We start from the raw sequence: 27,262 nt of genomic DNA, 5'->3' as shown, positions 1-27,262 counted from the left end.
CATTGATGTGAATGCCAACAGACTGTTAGCTACTCTGATGTTGGGGCGGAATTTATTACTTTCAAGAAGTTCTTTGAGGGGTGACGGTGCTTCTCGCACGGGTGGTAGCCTGACTCTGCCCTGTTGACAACAAATGCTGAACTGTCCTTCCCCGCGGTTGATATCACCACCAACAGCTTCACCAGCCCACAGTAAAGCGTTGCATGATGGACATGATACTATCTCGTACCTGGCATCACTTTTTTTTTTCCTTTTTCCTGATCACAACATATTATGGGCCAGAGTATTAGATTGTGTGTTGACCGAATATGTTTTACTACAGTTCTGTCTTTATTATTTATACGAATAGTTGAGCACAACACTGACCTTTATTATCGCTTGATTGTGTGAATTGCGACTCCTTCTTACGTACACATAGTGCCTTCCTAAGAAATCTTGCTTTTTTAGCAGAACCTGCAACGTGGTCGTGATTAGAAAACAGAAAGTTCGGTAAACCAGCAATTATTTGTTCAACATAATTCTTGTGTACCAGATGGTATGCTGCTCGCTTGATTATTGTTATGCGATGACTCAGGTACTCTGTATATTTCATTTAGCCACGGCCGATGAAGCACGTCAGTATCTCCATTCGAGGAAGAGCATTGACCTCGACAAAAAGAAATATGATGTTTATTTAGACACTGTATATTCACTTCTATGTATTTTTCTTTATAAAATGTGTGTGTTGTACTTTGATGTTTAAGTGACGGTCTCCCTCTTCTTCGTTTATTTGGTTGCTCAGTTGGATCTAAGAAGTAAATTTTAAAAACGTGTAGTCTGTGTTAGTACATGCGGACCCAACTCTCAGTTAATATGTTCCAAAACAAAATAAATGCATAACCTCTCGTCGATGGCTGTCTTCTCTTAGATGCTCGAATGACAGCCCTCACATGTCGCGCTGCACCTGGACCGTATGAGAATGTGGTTGAAAATTTAGTTTTTGTTCAAAGGGTCGAGCCGGAACTTTAATATGTCAGTAAAACTCAAGTATAAAAAATTCGCCGACTGATATGGATAAGTAGATAATACAAACATGTAATCGAGGTAGTAGCAACGTTAGATGCGTCTGAGGATTGGGCAGTTGAATTCTTCACCATAACCTCATCGTAAAGAAATCTTCGAGTATGGTTTTTCTCAGTTGTTTAGTGGATCTTGAGGGTTCATGAGGGACGTGTATGTATTGCTGACGATCTAGCGTCCCACATATACAGCCTTCTGCGAGGCATTTAATTGGCAGTTACAAAGTGACTGATGCGTATGTGAAGAGTTGCATCAGGAATTGTGTTCATAGTGACGGTAGTAAACATGCCAGAGAGAATTTATAACCTTTTAAACATTTATCAGTTTGAATATTAATAGGTGTAATCGATAAATATTCCAAAGCTATGTAATGATTGTCAATAATATATTTTTTAGTACCTAGCTATTTAGGTGTATTTTTTTTTTAATATTTTTAAATGATCTAAACTAATATCTTATAACATAAAAGATATAAGATATTAAATTCAATACCGAACAAATTTATAAATTGTATACTAACTGATCATTTTTTTTAAAAAAAAACCATTGATGGAATGATAATTGTGACATTTACATAATAATACTGTATAAATGGTCGACGTTAACAGTTCTGCTAAAATAATTAGATGTTTTATAAATATAGTTAAAGCCGTAAGATAGCACATAACATAAAAAAAGGAACAACTCAAATGTCAATAAAGAGAGAATAAACAATATATATTTACAGGAGCGCTTGTACTTTATGAAATCAGTAACGCAAAGAGACCACCGCCAAAACAATGATCTATTTGTTTGATTTTTTATAGGAACATGCTAATCACCATGAAGGTAATAAGTGGACAAATATACTAAATCCACATAATGGAAACAAATAAACAACTAAAAATATTTTATGGGAAATTGATGTTATGTAACGCTAGCTGGTTTATTCCCAAGGAAAATAAACAATATCATTTTTGCAAAATAATTCGATCTTTAATAATGGTAGATAAAATTATAAGCTATCACGAAACATGGAATAATAAATAGGGAAATACCAAATGCATACTTGTTCATAAAGAAAACGCAATTGTCAACAAAGATAAAAACACCAAAGGAGAAACACCAAATGCATAATTGTCTATTGAAAAAAAAGCAAAAACTTTATTATTATTGAGAAGGGGTATCTGCCTTCCCACTTATGCCTTCCGTGCCTTCTTAGACTTAGCAGATGGCCCTGCGGACTTGCTACATCCACCATCCTTCATCTTACGTCTCACCAAGCCAGCACCGTCGTTGTCATCTCCATTGTCATCGTCACCACCCTATAGAATGAAAACGTTAAATTTATTCAAAGCAGAAACGGTAGTGGAGGATATAAGAGTATTACATCTTCAACAAACTCAGGCTGTGGCGCACGTTCACCCTCCCCGAGAATACGTGAGATGGTGAAGCTTTGATGATTTGCTGTGAAATTGTATGGGCCCACCTTCACCTGGAACGTGTATGACTTTCCCTCCATGTCTCGAACAAACGGAGGAGCATCAGTTTCTTCGGGGTTGACATCATCACCGGCCTGCATTTACAATGGTACGGTTCACTAAGTATATATTCAACCGACAATTAAAGCACCTTATAAAATAACGTACCAAGAGGTTGGCAGCTTCATGGGCCCTCATGTTATGGAGCTTCGCAATAACTCCATCAAACGCAACAAACAAACCTTCACCAGTCTCGTCTGCGATTGACATCTCCACACGGTATCTAGTGCATATAAAATTTTCAAATCACACAGTTAGTTCAGCGTAGATGATTAAGCCGCTTAGGGTAAGTACATACCGAAGAACACCAACTGCACTGGTGTTGTTGCAAGACATACACGTGAGAGATGAGACAGACCGTTGGAGTTTCTTGAAACATTTTGAACAGGAAACATAGCACCACCCCTTGTCCAATTTCACTCCAGTCACCTTTCCGGCGCAAATGAAATCAATTTCCTGCATTGTTATAAAGTCAGATTAAGAATTCTAAATCACATTCGATATGGGTCATGACAATCATGCTAACAAACCTGAGACGTAGCAGTGACGACAAAATCATTGAGCTCAGATATACTCAGCTTCTCCACCTTAGCATAACTCTTTAGCAGCGGAGCTACTGGCGGGAGTCCAGTGTCTCGCTCAACCAACCTGTTTACGAAGATAACAATGTCCTTAGGCACTCCCATGCACAGTTCAGAAAATACTACAATCAAGATGTTTGAAAGCAATGGCACGCAAACTGATACCTGTAAAACAATCGTTCCCCTGCATCTGTTTGCTTGTCGAAATAGATGTGTGTGCCGGATGTGGCGTTCAAAAACAGACGCCCTGCATTATAAGTCGAGTATGAATGATATCAACATCATTTCAGGGCTAGACATGTTTGTATCACACTGGTTGCTTACCTCCCACAATCTTTGGGTTCACACTGGTTGCAACAACAACCCTTGGATCCACTCCTATCTGTTCTAGCTGATTATGAATCTTAACAGCCTGAGCGTCAAAGAGGCTCATAGTCACAGACGTGTCACTGCAATTTTGGAAACTGAACAGTAAGAAGACAAAACAACTGTGAAGATACTGAAGCTCATAAAAACTTACTTGTCCATCCTAATGGTCGCCATGACACGATTCTTATCCTGAGGAGGGTCAGTTACCGTACTCTTGACAGCAGTAATCTCGCCAATAAGATCTGTGAGCAAAAGACTATCAGATATATATATATGTAATCAGAAGAGGTAATAAGAGGAGCATTACCCGGTAATTGATTGTTGGAATTAGCAAGACCAAGCATTTCACTGTAGTTACGGAACCGGAATGATTCAAGAGGTATTGGAACGGCTGGTTCGGTGACCTTCTTGAAAGAGGTGGAGTCGGTAAACCGGATTAGTAGAGAAGAGTCTGACAGGCGATAATTCTGGTTACAATGTGTGACTTCAAAACCTGTAAGAGAGTAGACCGAACCCTCTTCAAGATTAGTCAGGTGTGTTGCGAGACGGTTAACATTAACTGTAGCCGGCATCATGGTTGACTGAAAATGAAACAAAACACAACTATGATTAACAAAGAAAAAAAATCTAAACAAATCTTATACAAAACTCTGAATAAACCGACAAACCTCAAATAATTTTCTAAATCTAACAAATGTAAACTCAAGGCAATGAAGTTGTGAACCTAGTAACCAAATATTTAGATCATAATGAGCGAGAACTAAATATTATTATCCAACAAATATTTTAAAATCTTAAATAACATAATTATAAACTGACAAACCTCATATAATTATCTCGCAAATCTTATATCAATGAATCCAACAAATGTAAACTTAAGGCAAATCATAATAAGGTAGATCTAAAAATTATTATATACAAATCTTATAAAATTATCAACAAAAGCCAACGTGAAGAAACTGACAAACCTTATATAATTATCTACGAAATCTTCCATCAACAATTCCGACAAATGTAAACTCAAGGCAGTGAAGTTGTGAACCAATTAATTAAATATATTATGAGCATCAACAAGAACCAAAGATTTGATCGGCGTGCTTTTAATATGGATTCAAGACGGCGGCTACGCGTACAGATTCAATCGGATAATCAAAACCAATGGCGGATGTAAAACCTAACCTGCGAGTCGAGTAAGAGCATGTCGACGCCCATGAGTTCTCCACTACGGCGGACGTTTCTGGCCTCCCAGAAGCGGAGCAAGCGGACTTCGACGGCGGAGGAAGAGCGACCGGAATGGAGATCGGATAGGAGAACCAAAACGTTAGCCATAGCACTTTTTTCCGAGAAGAATGTAGAACGGAAGTGATGTAGTATCTGAGAAGAACGAAAGATACCTTCTTATAGTCGTCTCAAACGCATCGCACATCAAAATATCGCATTGAATCCAGATCGTGGGTGATAGATTAATGACGGGATTAAAGACGCTCGTTCAGTTTCTGAGGTCTTGCGATGGAGGAGATGGAAGGTCAGATGCGCAAGGAGTGAAACGATCTAAGCTGGAGACGCAACAAAACAACCACCGTAAACCTAACTCAAAGCGCTGTGTTTTGTATAATCTTATATTGCATGGGCTAAATGGCAAGGCCCAACAAACAAAGCGTCTATAACCCACAGACTAAACAACGCGATGCGTTTGGATGCTTCGACACGTGGCAGCTTCTCGCTCTCCTATTTGATGACGTGGAGCTCTAAAAAGAGAGTAGCCTTGTTCTTTATGTTATAAGATTCGTTGGAGAATTTACTCCGAGTGAATTTAAGATGAATATCGGTTTAATTTTCTTTACATCGCTTCACCTTGTAATTGCTTGCATGATTAATGTAAACGGTTTTTAAATTATGAAGTTCTAATAAAATATTTTATTTTGTGTTTTTAGAAATACAAATGGCAAACATCGAGAAACTCCAGTTCCCGGCCCTAAAAATAACTGGCGAAAATTACGTCGGATGGGTCACAAACGTGAAACCATATCTGGTGATGAAAAAGATAACCGAAACAATTGTAATCGGTAACAAATCACCACCCGAGCATATAGCCGAAGCGATAATCTTCCTGAAGAAGCATTTAGATGAAAGTCTAATGCACGACTATGCAAACGTCGAGGACCCAGCTGAACTGTGGCAAACTTTAAAAGAAAGGTTCGATAACCAGAGACAAATCAACCTCCCTCACGCTCTAGAAGAGTGGAAAAATCTGAGGTTCCAAGATTTTCAAAAGGTTGAGGATTACAATTCCGCTTTCCTGAGGATAGTTGCACTCCTGAAGTATTGTGGTAATCCTGTCTCTGAGGCAGAAATGATGAATAAAACATATATCACTTTCCACATATATCACTTTCCACAAACAGCTTCACTTCTTGCCCGAAATTTACCGAAAATGCGGGTACACGAGATTTTCTGAATTGATGGTTGCGCTCATGTTAGCTGAAAAGAACAATGAGCTCTTAATCAAAAACCACAATTCCCGACCTACGGGAGCCAAAGCATTCCCTGAAGTGAATGCTACGGCGATAGAAAATTCGGAAAGGAGAAACCAGGCCAATCGAGGTCATGGCCGCCGTTTCAACAACAAACGTGGAAAAACTTACAATCCCAAATGGAGGGGATCTAACAAGTGGGTTAGACCCGGGCAAGTTTCCAAGGGTAAAGAAACTCAAGAGGATACCACCCAGAAGCGTGAGACAGTGTGTTACAGATGTGGCTGTAAAGGACATTGGTCCCGTACCTGTCGTACTCCTTCACATCTCTGTAAGTTATATCAAGAGTCCACGAAAGGCAAAGCTAAAGAAGTGAACCTCACTGAAAACTTTGAAGGAACATCGTACCTCGATGCCTCCGACTTCGCTAATGAGCTGGACTAGATTACTCCTGAAGAGAGCCGAAATGCTTATAATAAGACTATTGAATAGTTTTCAATATTGTCATGTATAATTATTACATTTCCTGTTTTAAACAAATAATGATGTTTTAACATCACCTTAATGTATAATTATTGTGTTTTTTCCTTATATGAATGAATTTTATGTTTCCTTTTATATTTATGACAATTTCAGAAATGGATCAGAATGCAAATGGAGCAAAATCTAAGAAACGGATTCGTGAAATATGCATACCAGATAGTGGAACGACGCACACTATTCTGAGACAAAGGAGATATTTCTCTGATATAAAACCGACAAGAATTGTCGTCAATACAATATCAGGTCCTGCAGACATGATTGAAGGAACTGGTAAAGCAAACTTTACGTTACCAAATGGAGCAAAATTTTCCATAAATAATGCTCTATATTCTCCAAGTTCTAAAAGGAATTTGTTGAGTTTCAAAGACATATATCTTCACGGATATGATACTCAGTCTGCAACTGAGGATGGAAAGAAATACATGTATGTAACTTCTGAGAAATGTGGCAGAAAACACATATTGGAAAAGTTTCCAGAACTTCCTTCAGGACTACATCATACTTATATCGATGAGATCGAATCAAATCTTTTAGTAAAACGAAACCCAGAAGAGTTCACATTATGGCATGATCTCCTTGGCCATCCAGGCACTACAATGATGCGTAAAATCATAGAAAGTTCACATGGTCATTCACTGAAAATCCAGGAGATTTCTCAAGGGAATAAAATGACATGTGTTGCATGTTCTCTAGGAAAATTGATCGTAAGGCCATCGCCAACCAAAATCGATAAAGAATCACCAAAGTTCCTTGAAAGAATTCAAGGCGATATATGTGGACCTATACACCCACCTTGTGGACCATTCCATTATTTTATGGTATTAATTGACGCATCCAGTAGATGGTCACACGTTTGTCTATTATCATCTCTAAATGTGGCATTTGCGAGATTTCTAACTCAGATAATCAAACTGCGAGCACAGTTTCCTGATTATACTATTAAAAGAGTTAGACTAGACAACGCTGGTGAATTCACATCCCAAGCATTCAATGACTATTGTATGGTAATGGGAATTGAAGTTGAACATTCGGTTGCTCATGTTCATACGCAAAATGGTTTGGCTGAATCTTTAATTAAGCGTCTGCAATTGATTGCAAGACCATTGATCATGAGATCAAAACTTCCAACCTCTGTATGGGGACATGCCATTTTGCATGCAGAAGCACTCATTCGGATCAGACCGAGTGCATACCATAAGTATTCCCCACTACAGTTAGCGTTTGGTCGAGAACCAAATATTTCCCACTTTAGAATCTTTGGTTGTGCGGTATATGTGCCTGTAGCACCACCACAACGTACAAAGATGGGACCACAAAGAAGATTGGGAATATATGTTGGTTGTGATTCTCCATCAATTATACGATATCTAGAACCACAGACTGGTGACGTTTTTACGGCACGTTTCGCCGATTGTCATTTTGATGAGAAAGTATTCCCAGTTCTAGGGGGAGAAAACAAAAATGTAGAAAATGACATCAAATGGAGTGTACCTTCATTATTATATCTTGATCCTCCCACTAAAGAGTCAGAACTAGAAGTTCGACGAATTATGCATTTACAGAGTATAGCTAATCAGCTACCTGATGCATTTGTAGATACCAAGACGGTAACTAAATCTCATATACCAGCTGCAAATGCTCCTGCTCGTATCAAAATGCTAAATGAACAAGAAAAGGAGGATGACACACGAGAGCCAAAAACACGCCTGAAGCGTGGTAGACCTGTTGGTTCTAAGGATAAGAATCCTAGGAAACAGAAGAAAACTGAAATATATGATGCACCCAAAACAGCATAAAATATTTTGGAAGAAATAAATGATAAGGATTCTGATGAATCAGAGCATCATGAATCAGAGCATCATGAATCGAAAGATAATCATGAGATTTCTATTAATTACATCCATAATAAAAGGATATGGAATAGAAATGAACAAAATGACCTTGATGATGCTTTCTCATATATTATGTCAAGTGAAATAAATGAAGAAATCGATGATCCAGAACCAAAACCCGTATATGAATGTCAAAAGAGACATGATTGGGAACAATGGAAAAATGCAATACAAGCTGAACTTGATTCGCTTAATAAACGAAAAGTATTTGGATCTATTGTGCTCACACCTGCAGATGTGAGACCAGTTGGGTACAAATGGGTTTTCGTTCGAAAGCGAAATGAGAAAAATGAGATTACGAGATACAAAGCTCATCTAGTGGCTCAAGGTTTTTCTCAAAGACCTGGAATCGATTATGAAGAAACGTATTCTCCAGTTATGGATGCAATCACGTTTAGATTCCTGATGAGTCTAGCAGCTGATAAAAATCTAGAGATGCGTCTCATGGATGTTGTTACAGCTTATCTATATGGATCATTAGATACTGATATCTACATGAAAGTTCCTGATGGATTTAAAATGCCAGAAGCATTAAGTTCCAAACCTAAAGAGTTATGTGCAATAAAATTGCAAAGATCATTATATGGGTTAAAGCAATCTGGACGTATGTGGTATAATCGTCTCAGTGATCATTTAACAAAAGAAGGATATGTGAATGATCCTATATGCCCATGTGTTTTCATCAAGAAAACAATATCCGGATTTGTAATAATCGCGGTATATGTTGATGATCTTAACATTATCGGAACTCAAAAGGAAATACAAAAGGCATCAGACTATCTCAAGGAGAATTTGAGATGAAAGATCTTGGACAGACACAGTATTGTCTTGGCCTACAAATAGAACATTCACAAAATGGTATATTTGTGCATCAATCCACATACACTAAAAGAGTGTTGAAACGATTTAACATGGATAAATCAACTCCTCTTAGCACCTCAATGGTCGTTAGATCACTTAATATTGAAAGTGATCCATTTCGACCACCTGAGGAGAAAGAAGAGATACTTGGTCCGGAAGTACCATATCTAAGTGCAATTGGAGCACTGATGTACCTTGCAAATTGTACACGGCCTGATATATCATTTGCTGTGAATCTTTTGGCAAGATTCAGCTCATCCCCAACTCGAAGACATTGGAATGGGATTAAGCATGTTTTTCGTTATCTCCAAGGGACCATTGATTTAGGCTTGTTTTATCCTAAAAGTTCAAAAGGTCAAATGGTTGGTTTTGCAGATGCATGATATCTTTCAGATCCACACAAAGCCCGATCGCAAACAGGATACGTTTTTACGATCGGAGGCACTGCTATATCTTGGCGTTCTCAGAAACAAACGCTCGTGGCTACTTCTTCAAATCATGCTGAGATCATTGCACTCCATGAAGCAAGTAGAGAATGTGTATGGCTAAGATCAATAAGCTGACACATCTGTTCAAGCAGTGGAATTGACGAAAATATAGAACCAACTATTTTATATGAAGATAATGCAGCATGTGTTGCTCAAACAAAGGACGGATATATCAAAAGCGATAGAACGAAGCATATTCATCCGAAGTTCTTCTCATACACTCAAGAGCTCGTGAAGAAGAAAGAGATTGAAGTAAGATATGTCCAATCATGCGACAATGCAGCTGACCTCTTCACAAAATCACTTCCGACTTCGATATTCAGAAAACATGTTCGTAACATTGGAATGCGTCATCAGAAGGATCTATGACTGCTCATTCGAGGGGGAGCTTACGTAGTTGTACTCTTTTTACCTTACTATGGTTTTTCCCATTGGGTTTTCCTAGAAAGGTTTTTAACGAGGCAACAAAGACGTTAAGCGAGAGCGGATAGTGACACCGGCCCCCAAGGGGGAGTGTTACGAAAGTCAAAAGAAAAAATGAGCCGCTTTCGTTGAAAATATAAAAGATGTGGGCCCCGCTGCACTATTTGCACAGTAAATTTTCTTCTATATATACGAACGTTTGCGTTCGTTTGTAAACACACTGAAAACTCTTCTCTTCCCTTTAATAAGAAACACTCTCTCTCTATATCAGTGTTATCTTCTCCTACGGGTATAAATTTTTACTCTTATTTAAATTTTTCAATACTATAAAATCATAAGTTATTTTATAACAATTTCGTTGTTTTTAAGAGTTTAGGCTAAAAATAAATAAATAAACTATCCAAGTCTATAAAGTTGACTAATAAAACCCCCCATTTAGGGATTACTGGCCCATTAGGGTAATCAAGAGACAAAAGGTAGCAATACAAAAACGACCTCGCTTTGTTCCATGTCAACTTGTCAAGCACCGTCTTGAAACGACACCAGTTCAAGGATGGTCAACGATGGTGGGATAACTGGGAAGTGGGAACCGCTGAACAAGGAAGAGACTTCCTCGCGACTTCTTTTAATCGCTATAAACGATGTCGTTGTGGCTCAGATGAAATGAAAAAAAAAGAAAGACAGATCGGCGACGAGCCGTGTCTTCCATGACTCAGCATCTTATCAACTCTCTCTCTCTCTCTCTCTCTCTCCATTACTATTGAATTATTCCGTGAAATTTGGGAATCAAAGATAAGATAAGGTATGGGATCACATTTTTATAAACTTTTTCCTCCTATTTTTATTTAATTGTTTTTACCTTTTGTACAGTGACTTCAGCTTGTTTATGAGGTTTTTTTCTCTGTAATCCTGCATATATTCTCTGTCAGGCAGCAAAAGAAAAAATCACTTTCAGGATTTTGTTTTGTCTTTTTTATAACTTTTTTTAATAATAAAAACGCGTTCATAACAAAATAGTTTAAAAAGGTATTAAATTGTCGGTATTTAAAATGTGGGTTAAAAATAAAGTAATTACGAAAGCTACATTGAGCTGTTCTGATTCATATAATTTATTTATATATATAATCGCGTGTGCTCCTTCTCTGAATCTCAGACATTCATCAACCTTCGTTGCAGCTTCTCCTTGTTCCATCGATTAATCAAAAGGTATGTCTTTTTTCTTTATTTTTCCTCTTTTAATTTTTAATTTAGGGTTCTTCCTTGTCGATAGAGCAATATATCCGATGTTTCTGAGTATGTAAATTGGATCAGACACATTTGATGAACACAGATCTAGACATTTAGCCGACACCAACCTTCTGTGTTTTGGTTCTTTGTCTTAATGATTAAATCTTTTTCAAAACAGTGAGAAGAAATCATCATCATCATCATGTTGGAGAAAGAGTTTTTCACCGAGTATGGTGAAGCAAGTCAATACCAGATCCAAGAAGTTGTTGGAAAAGGAAGCTACGGAGTTGTTGCTTCTGCTGAATGTCCACACACTGGTGGCAAAGTAGCCATCAAGAAGATGACTAATGTCTTTGAACACGTCTCCGATGCGATTCGGATACTCAGGGAGATCAAGCTTTTGAGGCTTCTGAAACATCCTGACATCGTGGAGATCAAACATATAATGCTGCCTCCTTGTCGGAAGGAGTTCAAAGATATATATGTAGTGTTTGAGTTGATGGAGTCAGATCTTCACCATGTCTTAAAGGTAAATGATGACCTCACTCCTCAGCATCATCAATTCTTCTTGTACCAACTTCTTCGTGGCTTAAAATTCATGCACTCAGGTAAGGTTTCTTGGTGGTCCCCTTTATAGCTCTTGTGATTTGTGTCCATCACGGTGTTCTTATCATCTCTTGGCTCCTTGTTTGTTTGCGTGTATAGCGCATGTTTTCCATAGAGATCTGAAGCCTAAAAACATCCTCGCTAATGCTGATTGCAAAATCAAGATTTGTGATTTAGGACTTGCTCGTGTCTCCTTCACTGATTCCCCGTCTGCCGTTTTCTGGACTGTATGTTTCTATATCCATCTCTCTTATAGTTCCCAATTCACTAAGTTATTGTAGTATGCAGAGATTTGTGATTGTTCTGTAACAGAGAGGTATGTGTTGACTTCAAATGCATTAAGTTATGGTTCTAAAAATCGGTTTAGGCTGCAGAATTGGTCATATCCGAAACAATTTTCTTAAAATTCAATTTATGCGACTTAAATTGGTTTAAACCATTCTAAATCAATTTAAACCATTCTAAATTTGTTTAAATTTGTCTAATTTCTTTTGCTTTGTATATTTAATGTTGATAATTTATCAAAATAATTTTATAGTTAGATTCAAAAACTAAAATATCTTATATAAATGTAAAATATATAAAGTAAATTAATAAGTAGCTACGAATAATGCAGCTAATCAATCCTCTACAAAATGCTTAGTCACTGCTTGTACTTTCTGCTAAGTAACCAATTCTTGTAATGTTCTTTTGCAAGGACTACGTTGCTACAAGATGGTACCGTGCTCCAGAGCTCTGTGGTTCCTTCTACTCCAACGTAAATTCTTGTTTCCTTTCCATATTAGGCCTCATGCGTTAAGATGTGTGAGCTTATGGATCTGGTATGTTTGTGCAGTATACGCCGGCGATTGACATGTGGAGCGTTGGCTGCATATTCGCAGAGATGCTAGCCGGAAAGCCATTGTTCCCTGGCAAAAACGTTGTGCATCAGCTAGAACTCGTCACGGATCTGCTTGGAACTCCATCGCCAGTGACTCTCTCCAGGGTTTGTTTTGTCTTTATATTTCCTGGAAGCTAAATCGCAATACAGAGGCTTCTCTCACCAGAATAAACTTGCTCTCTTTTTATTGAGATGCAAGTTTCTTAAAGTTTTGTGTGTCATGAGGCTCTCTGTTTATGATGGAAAATGTAGATACGGAATGAGAAGGCTAGAAAGTATTTGAGTAACATGAGGCGAAAGGATCCTGTTCCTTTCACTCACAAGTTCCCAAATATTGATCCTGTGGCGCTGAAGTTGCTTCAGCGTTTAGTTGCTTTTGATCCGAAGGACCGTCCCTCTGCTGAAGAGGTCAGAGAAAAAAAAAAAACTGATACTCAGCTTCATGTACATGATTCTTGATGCATTTGTTTGCTTCCTTGTTCAGGCATTGGCTGATCCGTATTTTCAAGGATTGGCAAATGTAGACTACGAACCTTCGAGGCAACCTATCTCGAAGCTTGAGTTTGAGTTTGAAAGGAGGAAGTTGACTAGGGATGATGTGAGGGAGCTCATGTATAGAGAGGTAAGTAAAAGTCTCTCTGAGAAATGTCATTTGAGTTTCTAGGAATGTCGTGAACTGATTTGTTTCTATTTTTGGATATAAAAATAGATTTTAGAGTACCATCCACAGATGTTGCAAGAGTATCTACAAGGAGAAGAGAACACCAACTCTCATTTTCTATACCCAAGCGGAGTTGATCAGTTCAAACAAGAGTTTGCCAGGCTCGAAGATCACAAGGAAGATGAAGAGGAACGTAACTCCCCACCAGTCCAGAGAAAGTACACTTCACTCCCCAGGTTAGTTAGTTACTACTTCTTGAAACAGAACCAGACATGAGTTTTAGCGGATCAGACTATAACCAGGTTTCGTGTTGTGTTGCAGGGAACGGGTGTGCTCATCAGAGGAGGAGGGTGCTGATTCGGTTCATGCCCAACCGTCTTCGTCCTCAGTGGTGTTTACACCTCCACAGACTCCAAACAAGGAGACTGGGTTATCATCACAGGAGACAACAGCAGCAGCAACTCCGGTAAAACGGTCTGCTTGTCTAGTAAGGAGTGATAGTATCTGTGCTTCCAGATGTATCGGCGTCTCCTCTGCAGTCTCTTAGTCAACCAAAAAATAAACATGATTTTCAAGTTGTTTAGCAGCAAACCATTGATTGTTGTGCGTTATTGTATGCGTTTTCACTTTAACTGTTCTCTCTCTCTCTCTCTCGCTTCTTCGTTGATGTTGTTCTGGTGTCATGTTGTGTGTAATGGTTTCTCTTGGAACTTGAATTCATAATATTTCATCCCTTTAGAACTTTGCTATGCTTCTTCTTTTTTTATATATTTCAAAATTTTATATATGTAAAATTAAAATAATTATATTCATAACCTATTTAAGAGACTTTTTAAGGGTTGGTATCTTCATAACCTCCAGGCAAACCATGTGAAGTCTAGTGGCGGCAGTGGCGCTATACTTGCTGCAGCCATCTGTCATGGCTCTCTCTGTTTAATTTCGAGCTTTGGTATCTGAACTTTGTATACATGTAACGGTTTTGATGCCTTACCCTATTACTCAGGTTGCAGCTTTGGTGGAGTATGGTAATGCTGATGATGTATTTGTCTTAAGCAAGAGCTTGAATCTGCGTGTAAGAGGTTCCCTGCAATCACTCTTGGCTTTTCTCGTCCTGTGTAATCACTCTTCAACACTGCGACCAATTCTCAATAGTATACAAGAGAAACATTGACCTGGGGAACCTTTGGTCCTTACCAGGTGGTTTGGTCCTTTGCTTCCCCTAAACTTTTGTTATGCCAGCTTTGCTTGGGGGATAGGTAGTATACTCAAATCAAACTCTGGTTGATATATCATATGGTCGGTTCAAGCATATAATTGGTATACGTGTATTGTTGCGTGACTGCTGCAATTATATGGGGTATCTCAAAAATTGAAAACCGACTCATCTAACTCTGATGATACTTCCAAAGCTGATCTCAATATGGCTCCTCATGTTCTCGCAATGCCAGCCACCCCAATTCCGAGATAACTTGCTTAGCCTTATATAGGATGATATTTATCCGACTCAAGTACGTAGACTGTTTCCATTTTAGTTCATCAGGTAGAAACTCACATGTTCCATGTATTCAAACTGCCAGTAGCCTAAAACTTTTTTGGCGAAGTCATGGGATGGGCTCTACTTGGCAAACATAGACCTTCTTCTGCGTGATTTTCTTGGAAGAAATAGTCTGGGCACTTACCAGAGTTCCCACTCGCTTTCTCAACGTTATATATAGCTTTGAATATTCTTTTGATACAATATTCTTCATACGTAATTTTCTGAATTTTAATGTGTTGTGAGATTATCTAATTTTTTTTCCTACTGTATATATTTAATCATTTTTCTTACTTTTTGGTTGCCGACATACTTATGGAGAAATTTTTGAACAATTTGAAATGAAAAGCTTCACCTTCTTCTCAAAGTGATTTAACTGATTCAGATGATTTACCATTGGATCTTGCTGACCGAAAAATAATATTAGAGTATCATGAAAATAAAAAAAATCAAGGTAATCATAGAATATTCTAATTTTACGTGTTGCTACTGAAACCGTTGAGATATGCTTTTCAACATGAAGATCGTGAAGACAGATCAACTGAATCGAAATCAATTTTCGAATGAATGTTTAAATTATTTTATCAAAAAAATGTATTTTAAAAATTTACAAATGAAACTGTGGTAAAAATTTATAAGATTTCAAAATACGAAAGATCATAGAATAATTTTGTAGATCTTTATTATATTTTATAAAGCATTTTAATATTAATATTTTTTATCTATGCATTGACACCGGTTAAAAAATATGGATCAACCATTGATATCATCTAACTTTAATTTTTGCGTTCTAAAAGAAGGATACTTGGAGTTGATTCCTTGCAGAGCTCTGTGGTATCATTTGAATGTGATTTGAAACTAGTGGGATCTATAAAAGTATAAACTACTGGTTGCTTTATACACTACTAACTACTTATACGAGAGTTTTGTGGAGTGTGAATTAATATAGAAAGTGGTAAAATGAATGGTGATGGGACACCACAGGAGTTTTTCTGATGTAGCCAACCAATGAGAAGATTCACGGGGAGGGACAATGGGACAAGTGGTGGCCCTCAAAATGTTTCCTACCCAATCATCAAAGAGTGGGACCCACCAACCTCCTTGTCTCCTCCTTGTCTTTTGCACCAAACAAAAAGACTTCTCTTCCACATTGAAACTTGAAGTGTTGTGAAGTTGTTTCACTTCCCATGGACATTTGTTGTGCGCGAATCGGTGTCCTTCATCATGCTGCGTCTTCTTGTCACTAGCGAATCTGTCCATCGTATGAATATAGCTTAGCTTCTCTACCGCTAGATCTATGGATTGAATGGATCGTTATTAAAGAATATCAGACATGTTTTGAGAAACGAAACATAATCAAGAGATCGTCGTTTTGAGTTTAAGATGGATCCACATATCTATATTCACATTTGTTTTTGTGTTATGAGCTATAATTTGGTGTAAAAATCGGTATAAATTATGAGATTTTACATTTGGTCTTTTCCATTTTATGAGAAATTAGCATGGGAGGTGGTGGGGGTTGATAAAGACAATCATGATAAGACAATGCTCATGTTTAATTAAAACACTACAAGACCAAAAGCTTTCTTTCACACATAACTATGCCGGCTTTTTAATCGCATGTCTATTGTAGATCTCTTATATTAGGTCTCTTATCGTAATATAAGATACGGTCTTTAGCTTTTAACTAAAAAAGGTAAGAGACATCTCTTAAATAAGAGATATAAGAGACGTTTCTTATATTACGATAAGAGACCCAACCTAAGAGACATGCGATAAACATGCTCTTACAATAAATAATAACACAATCCTTTATTTCTCTTATGTATTTTTAAATTAATGTTACAGATGTTGTCTATTATGTGCGAACTGAAATTGAAACCTTATTATGAGTAGCAAAAAAAGTAGTAAAATAGAATGGGTTTTGGATCCAAAGGAGTAGAAGAAAATGATTATGAGACAAGACAAAAAACTTTTTTGACTTTAGAAGATAGTGATGTCGGAAGATATAATCTGTGTACGTCCCGAGACGAATGATTTGCTCATCGGAAGCTACAAAAGCTGTTTGTTCAAATTGGGGATATGCTCCTTCCATGACAGTGATAATGGAAGCTTTAACATCCACACAAATTCATTTTTACAACCCTTGGATCTTGGTGGAAGAGAGTGGCCAGGGGTCACTACGATTGTGAAAGAAAAACATGGCATGATAGGTTAACCAACTTTACTATTGTGTTTAAAGCCGTTAACCATTTTCCAATATTAGTATTTTATAGATCATGTTAATGTTTACAGAAATACTTCAATAAAGGAACTAGAGAATGATTGTAGTTGCGTGCGATCAACCGCACAAAGAATATGGTGGTGGTGACTAGTGACTACACAAATCTGGTCTGATATTAACAATTTGACTTTAATGTTTTTATTTATTTCTGAATCGTAATGAACGCAAATCAGCATGCACCAACAAACATAACCAGTTTTCTTTACACAATATACTATATAATATATAGCGATACCAGATTTTTTTTGTTTCTTATGCTAATCCATATTTAGTCCCATATACTGTTGGTGTATTAATATATATTTTAATCGAGAAGCTTTGTTTCGAATATATTTGTTATAGGCCGTTCAAATGTCGTCATCAATTTTGTATGGAAATATATAACCGATACCTGATTGTCAACATATCATTTGTAACTTATGAGCTAAATTCTGATCTACACTTCAAAAGCGTAAAATTATTTTCTTAACCAAGTTTGATGTTATTGATTTTAGATATTTTCAAATATTAGTATTTGAATATGTAAAACTATAAAATATGTTTTCCATTTTAATTTTTGTATAATATATCACTTACTAATTTCTAATCCATTTTAACGAAAGATAATAACTAATTATTTTAAATTTATGTAATTTTATATAAAATTTATCAACTTTTTATTTTTGATTCTTAAAATTAAGGGCTTCTTTCAAACACAAAACTACTTCTGATTTTTTTTTAAAAAAAATTAGTTTTCTCCATTCACCCTAAAAATTCAACTAATTTACGAAAATACTATTATTTATTTATTTATTTTTATTTTTGAAATAAAATTATTTTACTCAAACATTATTATTGTCATCACTTATTTACAAAAACTTATTTGTCTTCAATATCACCAACAATCATTAACAACCAAAGCCAAGCTCTAAATATTTTAGAAATCAATATATACTTCTTCGCATCTAATTTCTTACATATATAATTCATTTATCTTGCATATCCTCTCTCATATCATCAATAAAACTCAAAATTTTATTTCAAGATTGTATTTTCATTAAAGTTACTCTTTGACGATTTTTGGACAATAATGAGTGGGTATTTGTTATTAAGAATTTATGGGTGCTTAGAGAAGTTAAGCACAAACTCTCACCGGATTTAGGTATCACATTTAAACAAATAAGATTTGTTTAGTGTTGAAAACTTCTCGAGAAGTCTAAGTCTTCTGATCAATGCATAGGTTAGTTTTGCAATTGACTATTTTTTTAGTTTTCCGTAGAAGACTTCCTTGTAACCAAAATTTATTTGAGTTGACTTTCCGAGAAATCTCCAAAAAGTGAGGTTAATTTTCTAATTGACCATTTTGATTTTTTTTGACATTTTCATAGAAGGCTTTTGAAGAAGTCTACTGAGTCTTCTTACTTTCACTTGAAGACTGGCTTTGTAAGACTTCGTGTGACACTTCAGACTTCATATGAGAGTAAGAAGACCTCTCCAGAAGTCTATTCACATCATATTTCTCCAAAAGTCTTCTATGAAAAAGTCATCTTTCTTGAAAATTTAGTCAATTACAAAACTCTTCTCACTTTTTGGGAGATTTTTCGGGGAGTCTTCTACGCCAAAAAAATCTGATTTTTTTTTTAATATCATACCTAGATCCGGTGAGAGTTCGTGATTAGTTTCTTCAAGCATCCATAACTTGTTAATGAAATATATCCATTCGTTTTTAACCAAAATCGTTATACTTGAGTATCTTTGATGAATATATAATCTTGAAGTTCAAAATTTTGAATTAGATGATGAAATAAAAGAGGATATGCAAGATCAATGATTTATATATGTAAGAAATGAGAATGGAATAATTATAAATCAATTTATAGTAGAGCTTGGTTTTGGTTGTTAACGAGGGTCGGCGATATTGAAGACGATGACATTTTTCGTAAATAAGTGATAAAGATGAACATTTTTGAGTAAAATTATTATATTTCGAAAATAAAAATAAATAAATAATTAATGGCTTTTTAGTGAAGAATCATCAAAATATGAAAGTTGTGATTTTAGGAATGAAAATTATGATAGTTTTTAGATGAAAGTAGAAAATGAGAGGTAATGAAGTTTTATTGGTGTAGTGAAAAAAAAAGATATGAAAGTTCAATATTTGAGCTTTAAGAGCTCCAAATTGGCTGTTCATTGTGGTTTGAGAAATTAATGAGTGTGACATTGTTGAAAATAAGAATAAATTGTTAGGGTAACTCTCGTTTTTGGCAATTTTTGAGAAACAAACAATAATGATATTTTTTATATATTTGGAAAAGTTAATGATTGTATAGAGAGAAAATGGCAATATATAGAAGAACAAAAAATGTTATGTTTGTAGTTGACTTCAAATTTTATATTATTTTTTCAAAACTCCTTTTTTTTAATTATAAAACACTTTGCAATTTTTTATAGTAAAATATAAAAATATTTGTATTAAATAATATCATTTAAATGATAGAAAAATGTCAAATCTCTAAAATAGCACCTTTCTAAGTTTATATCACAAAAATAGCACTCAAAAACTAAAATGACTCACATTTCTAAGTTTATCCTTTGAAAATTTTAATTTTTTTATTTTTCAAAATTTGAAATCTTATCCCCAAAACTTCATTTCTCAACTCTAAACCCTAAACCCTAAACTCTAAACCCTAAACCCTAAACTCTAAACCCTAAACTCTAAACCCTAAACCCTAAACTCTAAACCCTAAACCCTAAACTCTAAACCCTAAACCCTAAACCCTAAATCCTAAACCCCACCCTTTAACTCTAAACTCTAAGTTTGTGACTTTTGATAAAACATTAAGTGATATTTTTGTGACTTTTGACCTTGAGTGCTAGTTTGGGAACAAAAACTTGATTTAGTGCTATTTTTGTCTTTTTCTCATAGAAAAATCTCATTGATATATTTTATTATATTTTAAATAATAAAATATTTAAGTAATAGTTAACATACATTTTGAAGAATCGTCCGTAATATATAAAGTAAACACAAGATTAAAACATATAATGATTATATCTTAATAGATCATCATGGTAGGGAAATATGTATAGGGTTTGATTGGTTTTATTGAGAGTAATATAGAGTAAAAATAAAAAAGAGCTGAAATTAAAAAAAATATAAGCGGAAATAAAATGAAGTAAATTGTTTTACGCTAATTATTAGATAAATAAGTATATGTAGATATTTTTGTTACTATTAAATGTACCGTGGTGTGATTTGTAACAGTAGTACCCTAAATCCAGAGTAAAATTGTAATACTAACTAGAATCGCCTCTTCCAATCACCGGTAGAGACTTTTGTAAAAGCGGTACTGACCCCTAAATATTTGGAGTCTGCTCAACCAGAAAGACATGTATTGACACGTAAATATCCCTTTCCTCATCATGACCAGACTCTTTCTCCATCGGAAACTTTATGTAACACCGATGACTCATGGAAATTGGACGAAGAGTTGTTGGGCTAGCCTGGGTTTTCACCGATCACATATCGACAGAATTGAATCGAGGATCAAGCTTCCAGAAGTTTGTCTAATCACCATGTACGGGAGAATCCCTAGCCATCACAGAAGCTCTGCTCCACGCAGCTCCTCTCAACCTCCTTCGCATTTGTATCCGAACAGATTTTAAAGTGCTTGTTAGAGCAATATCTTTTAGCCGGCGATTGACGGAGCTCTATGGAATTCTCACCGACATCGACGATCTATCTCTCTCCTCTATATCTCCATTTCTTTTGTGTCATTTTGTTTTCACTCCATGCTCATGAAATGATTTAGCTGATGGGATTGTAAACGCTTGTCTTTTGATCTATTTAGCTCGGGCCTAACTACTCTCTAATCTTCTTAATGAAAAATTTCACTGTTGCTCAAATAAAGAAAATAGTAACTAGAATAAATATGTGTTAATAAGTGGAAATTGGAGTAAAGTAAAGTTTAGAATGAACGTTTATTCTATAATGACTATACAATAACATCCATATAAATTGTTGTTCACAATATTTTTCAAATAATAATAATTCCAATTATTGATTTTCTTACAAATTTTCTTACTAATTTCCTTTTAGAATATGAAATATGTATAGGCAGATACTGTATGATTGTCATAATCACTATATCTGGATATACTAATATAAAATTGGATACAACCAAATAATTAAGCAGTACTAGTTGAAGAAATGAATGTGATTAAATCCAGTGGATTATTATATGCAAAAACAAATATATAACTCATGCAGGTGACCTAGAATGCACCACATCATTATAAATTACATGCTTTACACATACGTATAAATTACCAGATTTGTAATAATTTATTGCAAAATTCTAATTTTTATTTAAATATAATAAATGCATTTGAATTATCGAGAAGACATGCATACAAAACAAAAGGTGTTTTTAACTAGGCGTTATTTTAGTCTTGGATAGTTTATGAGAAAACAAACAAAACTTAAAAGTATCTTTCTAATCGAGTAGTGTGAAACGTTCATGGTTAGTCGATTATATAAACTAGTACTATTATTGAATCTGGAAACATCTTACTTTCTTATCTTTTATTAAATGCCTCGTCTATAATCCGTACAAAGAAAATCAACAAACCCAAATTAATGTAGTAGTTATGATTATTAAATAGACGTTTCTATTTCAATAATTTTCAAACCAGTTATGTTTTCACTCTCTTTTAAAATAACAAACGTCATCATCTGCATATGTATAAAATGAAACAAAAAGTAAAGCAAATAAATACTAAATAATATGCGAGATAATGCGTATAGAGTAAGAAGTGTTCAGAGTCTCAATCATTTTCACAAAGCTAAAATTTGAGCCGGCTCAGGTTCCTCAGGGGAAAAAGAAACTTAGTTTTTTTTATAAGATAGAGACTCAATCAAATGTTTGATTTAAAAAATAAAAACAACAATTTGTTTTATTTAAAAGAACAATAAAAGAGAGGAGGTACGTTCTCAAAAAAAAAAAAAACAAAGAGAGGGGATAATAGTAAATGCTAATTAATTAAACAAACAGAAAACCTGCTGGTTAGTCGCACACACGGAGTCAGCATTTACTCCGCCATCGATTTACTGTTCGACACGTGCCACTTATACTCTTCTCATCTGCCTTTGACCGGCGAACATCAGTCAAAAGCCCCGCACTCTTGTATTTATTAATCAATGACTAAATTAAATTTTTGTTTATAAACATTTTTTCAAATTAAAACTACTTAAATGTTACATACGTTAATACAGTTTAATACTAATAATATAAAATTTGCTTAGTGGACACATATACACGTTAGGCATCTTAATATATTCTCCTTACATGTACATTGCTTATCCTATAATGATAAAACTACTATTTATGTACATGCGGCAATAATATACGTACGCATTAGCATATACTAGTACTCTATGATATGGATTACGCATGCGTGCGTGCGCATATACACATCTACATACATATATAATTATGTTTGTGTGTGTGAATGTGAATATAAATATAAAGGCATCGCCAGCTTCAAGTTTGTCTCTTTATTATTATTCTCCCTCTCTAACTTTACCTTTTCTTCTTTCTCCCCCTTGAAGAACCCTAGATCAATTTATTAATGGCTATTTTACCAGAAAACTCTTCAAACTTGGATCTTACTATCTCCGTTCCAGGCTTTTCTTCCTCTCCTCCTTCCGGTAAGCCATAAATACAACTTATACATAATCTAACATACTATGTAAATAATATGATCATAAGTAAACTACTGTATGAGCTCCTGTGTTCATATTCTTCTGGTTGATGATCTATTTTTTGTTAATTCATAATAAAAACAAGATCTCATGTATGCGTAACTAGTTTTACATCGCCATGTTTTTATAATTAAAAAGATAATAATTATGTCATCATCGTCTTACTTCTTTGATCCTGATATATCGTTTGTTTTTTTTTGTAACTTAGGCTAATATATCGTTTGTTTGTCGTTATTATTAATGTTACCGCACAATAAGTTTCAGATGAAGGAAGTGGCGGAGGAAGGGAACAGCTAAAGCTAGACATGAATCGATTGCCGTCGTCTGAAGACGACGACGAACTCAGCCACGGTGGCTCTGCTCCTCCGCGAAAGAAACTCCGTCTAACAAGAGAACAGTCTCGTCTTCTTGAAGATAGTTTCAGACAGAATCATACCCTTAATCCCGTAATTATTATTCTCTACCAATAATATCAATAGTTTTCTTGAACAATAATTGTTTTATACTTATGTTTCTCTATTTTTTTTTGTGTGTAAAATATAGAAACAAAAGGAAGCACTTGCAAAGCATTTGATGCTACGGCCAAGACAAATTGAAGTTTGGTTCCAAAACCGTAGAGCAAGGTACGGTTTCTTTTTCATTTATTTTTTTTACCTTTTTACATCATTGGTGAATAAAAATATCTGGCTATAATAATGTTAATACAATAAGCGAGTGGTCGATGATTAGTCTGAGATAGGAGTATTACTAAGCGTTAAACGTTGACGGAATATTAAATAAAGCAAACGAAAAAAACGAAATCTGAATCGGATTCGACCTACCCCGTTAGCATACAAGTCGTACCCTTAAATAATAAAAAGTAAATGTTGTCTTTTTCATACATATATCTCATTCCTCTATCAAATATTCATTTTATAGTGCTTTCGTTCGAGGTATTTCTTAAGTTCTCGAAAAGTAGTATACATGAATGACAACTTGCTACACCAACATGTACAAAATTTCAATTGACCTGAACTTCTCCAAGTCAAACCATTTACAAAAAAAAAAACCATTTACAAAAAAAAATTAACAGCCACTCAATCAAACACACATATTGATAAAAAAAAACTCTATTAATGTGGAAGTAGTTATATATGTCCCATCACGTATAAGTATGTTGTTGCATGGTTATTTTCACAAGTGACGACGGCATTTCGAAGCCGCCAGTAATGATATCCGATCCATTAACACGTTTTTTTAGTGATTGATGTAACTTGGAGTAAGTAATGTTTGAAAACATTTTGGCTCGTGTACGTCAATATATACGTGTATACATAAGAACATATACCTACCTATATATTCACGTGTCATTGTGTCAAGGTCTCAACGTTTCACACTAATCTTATTACATATTTTATTGGTAACGTATAGTTCTTCAGTTTCTCCATGAATCTCATTTGTTCAGGTGTATAACATATTAGAGTCTTGATCAATATATAAATTGTCATTCTTAAAAAGGAAAATTTTACCTATTTTATATAAATACATTATTAAATTTAGATATCTCAATAATTGTGAACAGATGTGAAAGGTATCTATGGTGCAATAAATAAGAAGAGTTTCAATACTGGTGGTATAACTATTATGACGGTTTCCCAAAATATAACTATAGTCATAGCCACACTTTTGTTACAATACTTATTACTAGCCTCTTTGTTCTTTCAATTTATATCATTATTTGTTAATAAATCCAGTAGATCAATCAATGTGTTTTTTTTTCCTTCTGTGCTGCCTCGTATACTTATCAATGCCCTTTGACTCATAACTCATTTGGCCCTTCATGCGTTTTTTATTTGTATGACGCTATTATAAATACTTTTAATATATATATATATATATATATATATATTTGCATCGTCGACAAGCATATTTAATCCTTGTTTTCAGTTTAATCTATGTACATAAACAAATAATTAACTCGTACCGCACCATTTTGGCTTTGTTTTGTTTAGGAGCAAATTAAAGCAAACTGAGATGGAATGCGAGTATTTTAAAAGGTGGTTTGGTTCTTTAACCGAGCAAAACCACAGGCTCCACAGAGAAGTAGAAGAGCTTAGAGCCATGAAGGTGGCCCCATCCACGGTGACCTCCACCTCGAGCCTCACTATGTGTCCTCGCTGCGAGCGAGTAACCACTGCAGCGAGTCCCTCCATGGCGGCTCCGGCCAAGAAAGCGCTTCCGCTGAAAGAGCGTGAACATTGATTTACATATTTATTGCTTATGGTTTAGAAGCTAATTAACGAGGGTCTGCCAAGGACACAAATTATCACATGATTGCGTGTAAATATTTCTTATTGATTCTATTCTATGCGCGCACAACAAATCCTTGTAAATATTTTTATTTTAATCAAAAATCTAATATTAATTTTGGATTGGAAATATAGTAATATAGTACATCGTTTTAGAAGTCAATATTTTCAAGCCCGTACCAGAACATTCTTAACCAAAAAAATCCTTACGATAACATTCAGCTTAAAAATACTTATCAGTTGGATTTTTATCTAAACTGAAGTACAAGCTGAAAATAACCTTTACTTTATCTAAATATTTACAATTCCTGCCACTCCCTTAATTACTATTTAATTACTATTGATTTAGCACAATTATTTATTATTATTAAACAAAAATTAACCGATTATTTAGTAAGAAAAATAACCATAACGTGTGCTCTTCTTCTCATGAATAATAGTTGAATCAATCATAAATACCCAGTATATTGTGTTGATCACCTTTTCCTGTGTATACAATACACCTGTCTAAAATTATGGTTTACACAGCATAATAATAAAAAAATTCAAATAAGATAGCATCCCCTGTATATATATATATATTAAAATAGAAACATTACAACATTTGAGATAGCCATGTGTCATCACAATGATTTTTAGAATTTATAGAGAAATAAGTTGGTCCATCTAAATATATAATAAGTTTTTTATTAAACTAAACATAAATTAATTATTAATATTCTTTATTTTTTCCATAAATAAAAATTATATAATTGCCTAATGTGGCTAAAGTATATATGATAATTAATGATTTTGAATAATAAAGATTTGATAAAAATTAGTGTATCATCTAATGTTTTTCAATTTTAACTTATTAAATCAATTAAACAGCCACATTAATCATATAATATAAATTTAGAGTTTAAGTATATGTTATATTTTGAATTAAAAAAATAACTATAAATTAATAAAACTGTTAAAAATCTCTTATTAAAATTTTCGTGAACTACGGTTAAAAATTTTATTATGACAAGACAAAATAATTAAAAAATCATATAAATATGAAGACTCATTTAATAAATATTAAGATTAATATATATATATATATCGTTTAAATTAACTATATACCATATAAAATACATAAATAATTTAATTTTGAAATTTTCTTTGAACAAATATTGACAACTTAATAGTTTAATTTTAAACCTTGCATTGAATTTTTTTAAAAATTATAATTAGAAAACGATTAAACATCACACAATGAAATTTTTTGTTATCACTGATTCGAAGTTTTTGCTCTAAAAATATACAAATGATCAAAAAACAATATGAGCAGAAAAAATATTTAATAAATATTAATATTAAAAATTTACTATATATCTATGTTAATATCATTTAAATTTAATTATAGACCATATAAAATAAAAAGTGTTTGTTTGGATTAATAAATTTTATTTAAGTTTTTGCATCTATTTGATAATATACGTAATAGTAACTGAATTTTTAATATTTAATATAATTTTTTATATTCAGCGCAAGGTGCGGGTCTTAACTTAGTTTTATAGAATGTTAAATTTAGAATCATGAAACTAAATAACTTTTTTTGTCTCAGAAAGATAATACAAATTTTATACTTATGTATTTAAAATTTAACTTCCTAATTCGGCCGATTAAGGGGATGATATAGGTTGAAAAAGAAAAGGGGGATGATATATAGTAAAACGCCCATTCAGACTTAGTTGGGCTAAGTTAAAATGCACTAATTCGAATATCTCAAAATAGGTGCATTAATGGTCAATTTATTTCACAAAAATGCGGAACAGTGATATGACCCATAAATATTGGTTCGT

The 27,262-nt window shown here is 34.4% G+C and overlaps 3 protein-coding genes across 5 annotated transcripts; 2 read left to right on the top strand and 1 right to left on the bottom strand.

Moving 5' to 3' along the window:
* Positions 1-2,061: 2,061 nt before the first annotated feature.
* LOC106376723 lies at positions 2,062-10,927 on the bottom strand. 2 transcript variants are annotated; one of them, XM_048748288.1, is made up of 10 exons: positions 10,706-10,927; positions 3,837-4,110; positions 3,681-3,771; positions 3,485-3,609; positions 3,326-3,407; positions 3,110-3,227; positions 2,878-3,035; positions 2,688-2,802; positions 2,429-2,614; positions 2,062-2,363 (listed from the first exon to the last, which is right to left on the bottom strand). In XM_048748288.1, exons 1-10 carry the CDS (start codon positions 10,718-10,720, stop codon positions 2,238-2,240), a joined length of 1,290 nt encoding a protein of 429 aa, XP_048604245.1. In that variant the 5' UTR covers positions 10,721-10,927; the 3' UTR covers positions 2,062-2,237. The 2 variants fall into 2 exon arrangements, with proteins under 2 accessions (XP_048604245.1, XP_013672294.2); XM_013816840.3 differs by lacking the exon at positions 10,706-10,927 and adding an exon at positions 4,709-6,844.
* LOC106376722 (mitogen-activated protein kinase 17-like) lies at positions 10,769-14,327 on the top strand. The gene is made up of 10 exons (XM_013816839.3): positions 10,769-11,012; positions 11,364-11,416; positions 11,616-12,045; positions 12,143-12,270; positions 12,741-12,800; positions 12,879-13,028; positions 13,176-13,331; positions 13,408-13,545; positions 13,633-13,820; positions 13,906-14,327. The coding sequence occupies exons 3-10, from the start codon at positions 11,640-11,642 to the stop codon at positions 14,129-14,131; spliced, it is 1,452 nt and encodes a 483-aa protein (XP_013672293.1). The 5' UTR covers positions 10,769-11,012; positions 11,364-11,416; positions 11,616-11,639; the 3' UTR covers positions 14,132-14,327.
* An 8,597-nt stretch (positions 14,328-22,924) lies between these two features.
* Positions 22,925-25,558, top strand: LOC106374781 (homeobox-leucine zipper protein ATHB-17). 2 transcript variants are annotated; one of them, XM_013814729.3, is made up of 4 exons: positions 22,925-23,091; positions 23,404-23,591; positions 23,689-23,768; positions 25,137-25,558. In XM_013814729.3, the coding sequence occupies exons 1-4, from the start codon at positions 23,013-23,015 to the stop codon at positions 25,384-25,386; spliced, it is 597 nt and encodes a 198-aa protein (XP_013670183.1). In that variant the 5' UTR covers positions 22,925-23,012; the 3' UTR covers positions 25,387-25,558. The 2 variants fall into 2 exon arrangements, with proteins under 2 accessions (XP_013670183.1, XP_013670184.1); XM_013814730.3 differs by having other exon boundaries at positions 22,928-23,091; positions 23,410-23,591.
* The last annotated feature ends 1,704 nt before the right edge of the window (positions 25,559-27,262 follow it).

This window comes from Brassica napus, chromosome C2, assembly GCF_020379485.1.
Source record: "Brassica napus cultivar Da-Ae chromosome C2, Da-Ae, whole genome shotgun sequence".
NCBI lineage: Eukaryota > Viridiplantae > Streptophyta > Magnoliopsida > Brassicales > Brassicaceae > Brassica > Brassica napus.
This window is presented reverse-complemented; position numbering and strand designations above follow the sequence as displayed.